This window comes from Anas acuta, chromosome 1 (assembly GCF_963932015.1).
Source record: "Anas acuta chromosome 1, bAnaAcu1.1, whole genome shotgun sequence".
NCBI classification, from domain to species: Eukaryota; Metazoa; Chordata; class Aves; order Anseriformes; family Anatidae; genus Anas; species Anas acuta.
In genome coordinates this window covers 78,871,243-78,883,200 of record NC_088979.1, presented here as the reverse complement: position 1 = coordinate 78,883,200, position 11,958 = coordinate 78,871,243, and the positions used below count along the sequence as shown (strand labels likewise).

The following is an 11,958-nucleotide window of genomic DNA, read 5'->3' as shown; positions in this document are numbered from 1 at the left end:
GCACTGTTAGATCATGTGCTGTTACATGTTGTGTTGAACAAATTAGGTACGTAGGTAAGGAATGATGATTCTTGACCCTAAAATAGTTGCTCTGTGGCAAAATGTTCGAGCATTAATCCAAGGATTAGCCCCTACACCTGCCTGAATGTAACGTGAGTGCAGTTATAAATAAGACATGTTCAACATCTGCTGGTTTCAGGTGGGGTGAGGAGATGGCAGTAAAATCTATGCTTGTGTGAAAGCCAGAAGAAGCAGGAGTATAGGAGGGACAGCGTCAGCAGCACATGATGAGAATAGCAGATTATCGCAACAAGAAGGAGGATGAATAACAATAATTAGGATTGTAATTATCTAAATTTTTCATCAAAAGACCTTGTGTTTTTGTAATAGTTCTGGGTCTGTTACCATCCACATTTGTCTTGCTCCCATGTAGGTATTCATATATTTCTGTGGTCTGGCTTAGTCTTGTCCTAAGTGCAAGTCCTTCTGGAGTAAAGTTCTCCAGCTCTAAAATTTTTATTTTTTTTCCTCTCACTAGTTACTTGGAGAAGGAGAGTGAGTGGGTAGACATGTGAAGAAAGGCTTCTAGACTCACGATTAAGAATGTGCTATTGTGTAAATATGGATGTTTTGGTTCAGTTTTTATTTCTTGCTCTCATGTTCCATTGTTCCGTAGGATATTGTAAGACCTTTGGTGATACACTTGATACAATGTGAATTGGAGAGGGGAAATCTGCTGAAAAATAGAGCAGATGGTATAGCACTCTGACTTTAATATGTATGGTTAGCTTTAATATGTTTGATTAGCAGTCAGAATTTTTGGAAGGTAAATCAGCTGGAGAGAGAATGTGACACTGTGTTCTGGCTGATGTAGCAAGGAACAATCTTTGAGCTAACTTCTCAACACAAATTAAATTATTAATTTATTTAATTTAGAAAGAACCCAGGGTGAGATTCGTCTTCACAGAACGGCCGAGGTTGGAGGGGCCTTCTGAAGATCATCTAGTCCAACACCCCTGCTGAGCAGGATCACCTAGAGCATGTTGTGCAGGATGGCATCCAGGCGGGTTTTGAATATCTCCAGAGAAGGAGACTCCACAACCTCTCTGGGCAACCTGTTCCTGTGCTCTGTCACCCTCACAGTAAAGTAGTGCCCACTCATATTCAGATGGAGCCTCCTGTGCTTCAGTTTGTGCACGTTGCCTCTTGTCCTGTCACTGGGCACAACTGAAAAGAAACCGGCTCCATCGTCTCCACACCCTCCCCTCAGATATTTGTACACATTGATGAAGTCTTCCCTCAGTCTTCTCTTTTCCAGGCTAAACAGGCCCAGCTCTCTCAGCCTGTCCTTTTGCCTAACTTGTGTTTCTTGCCTAATTTGTGGTTACAAAAGATGTCTATTTCTGGCTGGCTATTCCTGTCATAGTAGAGAAATAGGTCAGATGAACAGGTCTTTGGCATCTCTACAGGGCAGTGCATCAAAATGGTGCTTCTTTTTCTACTGGCTGTGGAGAGGACTTAGCCATATAGTTTAAATATGGGTGTATAAGCTGGGAGGGATTGATCCTGCTCCCAGATTCTAAAATGGTCATTTTGTTGTCAGTTTGTGAAGGTCATTTCAACTTTGATTCTTGCATACTGAGACTGTGTTCTTCCATGGCATGAATTTGCGTTATGTAAACGTACCTCTTTGTCATTTTAGATTTCCACCTGGAGATCTGTGTTCTTGTGCTGATTTTCCGATGAAGTACATCCTGGTAACTGGTGGTGTCATCTCAGGCATTGGCAAAGGGATTATCGCAAGCAGCATTGGCACCATACTGAAATCATGTGGTCTGCGTGTCACGGCAATCAAAATTGATCCTTACATAAACATAGATGCTGGAACGTTTTCACCATATGAGCATGGTATGAAGGATGGTGCTGTTACCTTTTGCGTAAATATTGTATTCATAATCATGCTTTTTTGTTTATTTTCTTTTAAAAACAGTACTATGGTAGTTATTAGTCATTTTACCACCTATTTGGCAATGCAAGTTTGTTCCCTACTGCATATTCTTAAGGACATTGTCTGCTAAGTAAAGAGAGGTGAAGCCTGGTTGGTGAAGATACTTTGAAGAGTAGCTGCTTACTTTCTATGAAATTCTGCTTTGTTGGGAAAAATCCTAGCTGTTGTCCTTATTTAGTCTATGCTATCTTCATCCCAACTGGATAAAAAATCGGAATGGTGCTGCAAAACTTATTAGAAACTGTTTTCCTGGATGTTTCCTTGTGAATGCTCTTACTGGGATGTCAGGTGTCAGTGTCCCTAGTGTGAATGTCTTCATGAGAGTTATATTAAGCTCTCATTTTTGACAATGAGAATCTAGTCAAAACAATCAGTGGAGCTCAGAGAGCTGACTGTTGTGTCATTTTAAAGTAGATGCTTTGGTTGCTTGGTTCTCTTCATTGCTGATGAGCTGCAAGACACTCTGATGGGCATTTATAATGTTGAACATTACTTCATCTGTCATGCATATTACTTTTGGTGGTAAGACTCCTGAAATGACTTGAGATTGTGAGGGTGTATTCCTTCTGTGGATCGCATATAAGGGACAAGGGGGCAAATGTGGTATCCAATTCCCTTATTACTTGTTTTTCCTCTGTTTGCAGAAGAATTTTTATAATGCTTCTGAAAAAAACAACAAAAAAAACACAAACCAAACCAAAAACAAACAAACAAACCACACAGGGTGGTGGGGTAGTAAAGAAGATCATACAAACCAAAGTGGCAAGCCTCTTTTAGTAACGTTTTGGGGGAAATCTGATTGAATCAAAGGATTATAATTTAGAGATTTCCACTTAAAGCTGTCTGTTTTTTTTTTTCATAATACATTTTTTATTCCCCAAAGGCCTGCTTTTGAGAAATGTCAGTTCCACTCTGCTTCTGTTGGCTTTAATAGTAAATTAGTGGTTAAAAAAAGGAACTCATTGCCTCATGGGATCGGGCATAAATCTTCCTCTCTGTTGCATGCATTATGGTGTTTTGCTTTTGTTTTTGTTAAACTGCTCATTGGATTGTGGTATCTAGGTGGGATGTGTATTTTCATAGTCTACAGCATTCCCCTACCTTCAGGGGAATTGTTTCTTTTCTCTTGTGCAGAGCTTTCCAGCTTTACCCTAGCATCTAGCAACTTTAGATCCTTCAGAGGTTGATGAGCTTCAGAATTATTTAGAGACTTGGCTTTGAGATAAATCTGAACCCTGAAGAATATTTTCATTAGATTTTCCAGAGTCAGAAATAACCCTTGCTGTGGGCATAGTGAACTGAATATATGAGATTAAACAACTCAACAATAAATAGTTACCACACTTGAATAAGCATTTATGTACATCATAACTTCACTCCTGATCCAAGCCTTAGTCATTAAAATAGTTCCATACAACAAGAATTTATAGTGAAACACTTTGAAAGTGGGTGATATTTCATGCTTATAAAAGCACAGCTTTTGTCTGCCACATGTAAATTGATGTTTTATTTATTACTTATTTATGATTCCTGAAATTACTGTCTTCTGACTTTCTTGGGGATTGTAGCATGATCTTGAAATATGGGTTAAATATTTTTAAGTCACTTAAATATTTTTGGCAATATAACTTACATTCACTTTCAAAACTATGAGTGACTGAGGAATAGACATTCAGTGTAGAAGTAATGACTTGGATATTAAGACAGAGAATGACAACGCAGGTCCAGTTGCACCATGTACTTTATTGGTATGTCATTGCAATGTGTCTTTTAAATGAAATGTTTCTTCAATTTGAAGATATGTTTGTGGTACACCTACGTGTTTAATAACTTGTGATTATTTTATTGCTTTTCTGTAATGATTTTCATCCTAAACTTTCCTATGTTTTTTTTTTCACTTTCTTTTTTTCAGGTGAAGTTTTTGTACTGAATGATGGTGGAGAAGTTGACTTAGATTTAGGAAATTATGAGAGATTCTTGGACATTAATCTCTATAAAGATAACAATATCACCACTGGAAAGATATATCAGCATGTTATCAATAAGGAAAGACATGGTGATTATCTGGGAAAGACTGTTCAAGGTAGGATTTTAAATTCTGTGGTATACTAATCCACTCAGACTTCATCAAAATAGAGTGGGAAAAACAGGCTGTTTCTTGCTGCATCAGCTTATTCCTCTCTCCTTCCTAGGAGATCTGGGAATATTTCTGTAATGTTGGGCTTCTGGGTTCAAGGAAATAAGGAGTATAAACAAAATAGGTTATTTCCTTTTGACTTCCTGCTTGTTTTTCCCTCCTTGCATGCAAAAAATGGTATATGTACATTCAAGATGTGCTTGCCTTAGTGCTTTTACTTTGTCTTATAGTTGTTCCACACATCACTGATGCAGTTCAAGAATGGGTAATGAATCAGGCAAAAGTTCCTGTGGATGATGACAGAAAAGAGCCGCAAATCTGTGTAATTGAGGCAAGTATAGAGTATTTTAGGATCTAGGATCTATGTCCATAGTGAGCACAAAGAGCTAGCTTGCTTTGTCTTTTATATTTACTGTAAAAAAAAAAGACTGAAGTTTTATGGTGAGCAATAATACAAAACATGTTTTGTATTCTTTATAATTTGTTCTGCTAATGATAGGCATGGTCTTACTCCTGTACAGTTTCTGTTAACTTGATTAAATCCCTTCCAGAATACTGCTGAAATGGAGTTGCTTAAGAGTTTATTAATTTATAAAATTAAGACAGTCGATTACTGTAACTTGAAGTATCTCTTCCAGGTTACAGACATTTGACTGAAGCTGCATATTGACAAAAAGGATAATACCTGAAACATCCACAGCCAGTAGGAGAGCCTGTAGCATTTTAGCTTTCTGTATGACTTCAAATGCTCCACATTGTTGCTTGTAGAATATTTGCAGGGATATACTTAAACATTGTATAAGTTAGTTTCCCTCTTTCTGTTTATATATTTAAGATCTCTGGAAGTAACTTTGTTAATCGTTTAACCCACTGATGTTCTGCAGAATTGAACTAATGATTTTTACCTGTCCTTAGTAGTGCATGGAGACAACTGAAAGAAAGGCAGTCATTAACTGCTAGGTATTACTATTAGAGCAGAATGTACAGAAGAATATCACACCTGAGAAGAATGTGTCATAGATTTCATGCCTGAAGCCACAGCTGTAATCAATAGGGTGATAAATTTCAAGACCTAGGCCATCAAGTTGGTCAGGATTTCTTACACAGAAAAGAATACTTTGGTTACAATATAAATATATCTATAGGTCTCTTATGATGTGGACAGTGACTCAAATGCTTAATTTAAAGTAAAAGTAAAAGCAGTAAATATAGAAGTCGCTCAAGAACATTAATAAGAGATGAGCTTGTCAGTCTTTTAACTTCAAACATAATTTTGTTTCCTCCATGTTAAGTTTTTTTTCTTTTGTTATATCTCTAGCCTCATAAAAATACCTACCTTTACTCTTATAACTCTAATGAATTCTTTTTCCATTGCAAAACTCTGAAGGAGTTAGGCTGAATATGTGTGTCAAGAACAAATGCGGTTGTCAGAAGTTTTTCTGGTAGTGAACACAAATGTGCAGCTCTGTCAGAAGCCAGCCACATGGTGGCACAAAAGGATCATTCTGAAACATGCTTTCCAAGACTTCCATGCTAGACTGTTTTATTCATTGTTTAGTTTACTATGGCTCTTTATGTCTTTAAAAGGCATCTAATTCATGTCTTTAAGTCAGGTTTATCATGGACTTAGTCTTGGACTTTGGGTTGGTAACAGATATTTAAATGTTTATAATATATTATTTGCATTGTTTATATAGCATTTATGAACATTCAAAAGCCATGGTAATACTGCTAGATGTTTGTATCTTGTTGGTTCTGACTGCTTATTAATCTGTCTGTCAGGAAAATGTATAGCTGAATACCTCTATACAAAAACAGTCACATCAGTCTAACTATTCATTAACTTTTGTTAACTGCTTAGAAGTTAGTAAAAGTACGGTGCTTATTCCATAGCACCATACATCTGCCTATGGGAATCTTATGTGTTTGGTGTAAAGTCAATATAAAGAAACATGCAAATTGTTTCGTTTTCCACAAGAAATATGCAGAATAGATGAGGGCTCTTTGTAGAGCATGCCTGCAAACTTTAGGGTTTCCTAGATAAAAAAAAAAAAAAAATCCAATAACTTGTTGAATCTGTAAAAAGCAGACTCTTTGGAAAAAAAAAATAATACTTTCTGCCACTGATGGATTCAACCTTTCTTTTTCAGCTGGGAGGAACTATTGGAGACATTGAAGGAATGCCATTTGTTGAAGCATTTAGACAGTTTCAGTTCAAAGCAAAAAGAGAGAACTTCTGTAACATCCACGTTAGTCTAGTACCACAGGTAAGTTATTAAAATAAACATTTTAATTATTGGCAACTTTTATTCTGTATTGAGTTTTATATTTGTTTACTCCTCTAATTAAAAAGGGATGTTGGAGGTGTTTAGAAATTGAGATGAAAGCCAGTCTCATTTGTGTAAATAAAAGCCTTGTTAATTACTTTATTGATGTGAGAATGTGTTTTAATGTTCTAAGTTATTAAAAAAAAAAAAGGTTAATAAACACTAATTTATCTGGAAGGCTAAATATGTTTGTGTTTTGCGCTGGAAGGTGCTGGTATACTATGATTCCAGTAGGAAACATACTCTGCCTCTGTAAGATATTATTTAAAATTGTTTGAGATAACGCTGAAGGAATGGATAATATAGATAATCTTACATCCCTTCAGGTGGAAAGAACCCCAGATGATGTTGCATTGAACTACATGTAGCATGCTGGGCTGACTCCATCCATAGAAGGGATTCTTCCCTTTTGTTCATTTGAACTTATACGACTTTCTTTCAAGGAAACAACTCTGTCATTTCTGCTGTCAAGCACAAACAATGTTCTCATGAAAACTTGTTGCTGCATTCTTAGATAAAGACAAGGTCAGATAGGTGATCTAAGTTTTGGTACCAAGTGTGAGCTGCTTGCATGCTCTTCTGGTACGATGAGCTGGTTGAGTTTATTCCATGGCTATTTATCCTACAGCCAAGGAATTGGTGCAGAACAACGCTGTCTGAAGGCCAGGCTGGATGTGCAGCATAGCTCAGCATAACATAGGTCTGGGTCTACTCAGGTTAACTGTTACGTGGATCACTAACTCCCTGATGTACTGTATTCGAGTCCGGGCCACTACAACTTACTGTATGGGGCTGAAAGTATTTTTCTTTATATTTTACTTCACAAGTAGGTTTTATTTTATGAGGTGAGTATTCACTGGAGAGATCTTGTTAACGCAATGCTGATAATGATGAGATGATCGCACTTTGTATACATAAAAAGAGAATATTTATCACTGCCTCTAATATTCAGTGGATTTTATTCTGTGAATTATTTCTGAGCACTGAAGGCTTTGTGCTGTTGGACACTGCATTTATTAGCAAAGTCCAAATTTTGAAATATTCTTCTTCTCTTATCTGAGTCGATTATATTGTAACTTTTACTTTGAAAGACTAATAACAAAATAAACTTGACCTAAATTAGGGCCATGTGCTTCTTCACAGAATTTTTAATGTTTGTATTAGTTGTAGTGCCATTTATTTTTCTGGCACATTGTGGCTCTGTTTCGATATGCCCACTTCCTGCAAGTAAGTTAAAAGTGAAAAGTCATTGCAAGTAATAATACATCTTGTCTGCTAATAGATTTTGTTTAATGAAGTTGCTATTTGAGCTCTAAAAATATGTCTTTCTAGCCTAATGCCACCGGTGAACAGAAGACAAAACCAACACAGAACAGTGTTCGAGCACTGAGGGGTCTAGGCTTGTCTCCAGATTTGGTGAGTTCATTAGTCAATAAATGCAGTTTTGTTTACAGGTCATCTAGAAGTATCTGTGCATAACCAGTGGAAAAAAAAGGAGCCTTAGTCTCTTGCAAGAGACAAGAAATTTAGAAGAAATGCAACATATATGCGGTACTACTTGACTAAAGACACAGGAAATTACTCCTATTTAAGTTAATATAATCCAAATAGCTCTTAGCAAAATCTTGAGCCTCTATTTATGTTCTTCTAATAGGATCTTTGCAGAAAAATCATTCTGTATTGCTTAAAAATAATCTTAAGCGCAGATGTCTCAGTCACTTTGTGGGAAGACCTAGAAGAGCTAGAATGCTTCTGGCTTCTAACATTTTTTTCTCTAGTTTCTTTTTATGCGTGGTTAAGAAGAAGCAATCCTACCTGTGAAGTATAGCCTTTAAAAAGGAAATATGAAACACATGGGTGAATCCTCAAAGTAAGGTTCTTCAATTTCTTTCTTTTGTTGGACTTGCACCAAGTAGTATAATGAACTCAAAGGAAACATGTTTCATGTTACATGTTGGCAGATGATGACAAATGTTCACCTTCATTTCTCTCTCCCTGATGCCTGGAAATGCGTATGTGCTTATTTCCTGGATACATTGGTTGCTTCACTGGCACTGTTCCTAGGGAGCAGAGAGGAGACATAAGTTAATTACAGCTCCCTGTTGTGATACCTGTATGCCACTGAGTGATGTTAATCTGCTTGCTCGAGTGTTGCTGCTAGCAGCAAAGCCAGGGCAGTGCAGCTTCAAATTCCAATACAACCACAGTTCAAACTTATACTTTGTGTTTTCCTGAGCTGCAGGTAATGCAGCTGAACTGCGTTTCTAGTTCTTCAAGAAAGAAAGAGAATAATTTTTGCTCTTTCATGTGAGGTTGCTTGTCAAGTCAAAGAATATTTTCCATATTTAATTCTGGAAGTCACTGAGCCCTTTCCATTGCCATAAAGTCTGTTAGTAGAAAAAGCTTCCTACCGAACTCTTCTCAGAACTGAAAGAATAGTCACTGGTTCTGTATAATATTTGTATCTTCACAAAGGAGGAATGATTCTTAAAAGAATAGTTGCACAACTAGATTCTGTGTTGTACTTCTTTCTGTTGTTTTTTTTTTTTTCTCCTTGAACTTTTGCAAGAGGTGACTTTTTGGCTTATGTGCTTTTTTAGTTTCTAGATGTCCTAAGGGCCTCATCTTGTTGCTACTTTCGAAGGGAGAGTACAGCTACTTGAATTAGTGACAGAAATCTGGTGGGAATGGATTCGATTTAAATAAAAAAAAAAATGCTTTTATGACACAATTTGCCACATCAAGTGAAAAAACATGAGGTGTGTTAAAAATATTAAAGGTCTTTCCATCCTTTTTCACAAATCCACTTAAAAGTATAACTCAGATTTCATCAGGGTTGGCCTCCTGTAGAGCAAAGTTGTCTTGGGAGAAGCTGACTAAAGCATCCAAAGCAGAGTAAATGAGCAAACTAATGATTAAATGGTGTGGGCAATCTTGGCTCAGAGCAGACTGGCTTAAGCCCTGGCCCAAACCCTGATTCAACTGCTAACACAACATGAATGAGAACAAAGAATCTGCCACACACCAGCCTCAACTCCTACTTGAAATAAAACCCCTTTTTTACACTTTGTATTTTCTAATTACAAGATAAAAACAGTTCTGTGTCAATATCTGGTATTCTGATGCAGGGTAACTTTGCATTGATAACATCATTAATGTTTTCCTATGAGGTTGCACAAAAAACTTTTTTTTTCCTTGAAAATTTCTACAATCACTAGCCAGCATTTTTACTGTTAGTAGATAAATGTTGAATGTTTACGTAATGAGAAGAGGTAACCTGTTCTCATTATGAGAGTATGTAGATACTTGTCAAGTCATCAGCAATTCACAAGGCCATTGATAATCTGTACATTATCAACTGTACTGATGTTTGTACTGTAGGCACAGTTTTCAAATAACTGTATATGAATTGGATAGGAGAGAGCATGTGCTTACTTATTTACTTATCCACACAGATTTTATTTTGTAACAGGACCTAGAGTTTTAAGTTTATCGATGTGCATGTTTTAAACTACAAATCCACTGGTTTTATAAATAAGGTGTATGACGGATGTGTTTTGGTAGCTTCAAACTGTTGTAACCTGTTAACTATAATAGGTTGAGGAAGGAAAGGATTTTATTTGTGCAGTGCTGCTCTATGTTCCAAGCTTCAGGGCCTAAAGTTCAAAATCCCTTTTGTGGTATTAATTGCATATGGAAAGTTGAATGTGATTTTTGGAGGCCTTTAAGATAATTGCCTGTGTCCAGCTCCCCCTCCCCAAAGTAATTTTTGAAGCTTGTTAAATGTTTGTGTGTGGAAAAGGAAAGCAGAATAGTCTAGATGCTCTCTCACATTTTGAGTTCTTGCCTAGGGCAGTTCTGGGGCACTGTACTTTTTTATTTATTTATTTTTACTGCTGATGTTGAGCACCAAAGCATAGAGAAATTACAGTGTGAACAACACCTCTTGGCAATGTCGGTAAGTTGCTAAGGCACTGCTTCAAGAAAATCTGTAAATGGTTGCTCTTTTTCGTGGTGCAAGGCCAAGACAACACCTAGGGAAGCTCCTAGAACAGCAGTTGGGTGGGCTTCCTTGGCAAGCTGTGCCACCAGGCTGCCTGATGTAAGCTTGGCATTTGCGATAGCTGCTGCCTTGCTGTCTGGTCCTAGGCGTCCCTGAGGTGGCATGCTGGGCCAGTCTCAGCTGTCTGTATACGGGAGCCTTTCTGTTCTCCACGGAGGGTTCTAAGTGTTTAATGAATACACTGTGTCTGCAGATTTAATGGACTCTGTTGCTGCATTTTGAAAGCTGATTATATGTTTGTCTTTGCTGCCCTATTCAATTGAATTGTTCATTGTCTTATTTCTATTATGTTGCTTTGAGCTGCTTCTTGGCCACTGTTATCGTAGTTTTGTGTTTACGTGCTGCTTCTGATGTTTTTGATTTCTGTGACTCTATTAAATTGAATCTTGTCTCAGCAAGAAGGATGATAGATTCCCTAGTGGATTTGATCATGTGTTTGTTCATACTATCAATGTTTATGAATAATATTTTCAAATAGGATCCAGTTCTTAAGTATAAATTGTGCTTAGTTTAAGAGAATGCACAAATTGTTACACAAATCTTTATTGATTATTAGAGTGCGCACTAATTTTCCCTTATTCTTGGCATCGATTTTCCTGATTCTAGAAGTTTTTGCAAGGATAGAAGTTGATTAGAGTTCATCAATATCAGTGTAGCTAAACTGCATTCTGGCAAGGTGATCAAAGTTCAGCTACAAGTTTCTGAACAAAAAAGGGCTTAATGTAGTTATGTTGCTAGAAAGACAGGGAAAACAGTGAGTTCACCTTTTAATGGTACAACTTTCTTTTAAGCTTTCAAGATTCAAAATAACTTGAGGTAGGAGACTAAGTTACCAGCAGGCACATACAGAGAGCAGCTTTGCATTTAGAGTTAGTTGCCTGAAATGAGATACTGAAAAAAATAAATAAATCCCTTCCAACAAACACCAAAACACACGCTTGTTTTCTTTGTTGGTAAAAAAAAAAAAAAAAAGACAATATTTTCTAAAATTCCCAAGTTTTATGTTTATCAGCAAAATAATTGCACCAGAAAAAGTCCACAAAGAGAGGATTTTCTCTTCTTCAGCCTTCTTTTTACAATGTTTTACAAATTAAGAATTACAAAGAATGTGCTGAAGTACTGAAATGGTAGAAAACATGCATATCAGCTAAGTATTATTGCTCTGAACTTACCTGATAAGATCAAAATATTTTTGATTCATACTTACAGAGCTTCTTGACTAAAGAATATTTCAATAGTAGCTACAAGGAAGGAGAACATGAGGAAGTAGCTTATAGAGGATGCCAAAGAAAGATTAATACAAATGGGTCAGTAAGGGCAGGTTGACTGATTACTTCTGCCTTGCTAGAAGATACATGTGAGCTATGATATATTGATAGAGCTCCAAAAGAGGGCAGAAAAAAAAAGGTGTACTTGCTTGCAC

At 36.7% G+C, this 11,958-nt stretch overlaps 1 protein-coding gene across 2 annotated transcripts in view; it reads left to right on the top strand.

The window, feature by feature from the left end:
* Positions 1-11,958, top strand: part of CTPS2 (CTP synthase 2) — a 69,826-nt gene that overhangs the window by 1,118 nt on the left and 56,750 nt on the right. For both annotated transcript variants that reach the window (XM_068683777.1, XM_068683767.1), the window contains exons 2-6: positions 1,703-1,908; positions 3,921-4,091; positions 4,376-4,476; positions 6,296-6,412; positions 7,805-7,888. In XM_068683777.1, the coding sequence (XP_068539878.1) occupies positions 1,743-1,908; positions 3,921-4,091; positions 4,376-4,476; positions 6,296-6,412; positions 7,805-7,888 (639 nt within the window). In that variant the 5' untranslated portion in view covers positions 1,703-1,742. The remainder of the gene's footprint in view (positions 1-1,702; positions 1,909-3,920; positions 4,092-4,375; positions 4,477-6,295; positions 6,413-7,804; positions 7,889-11,958) is intronic.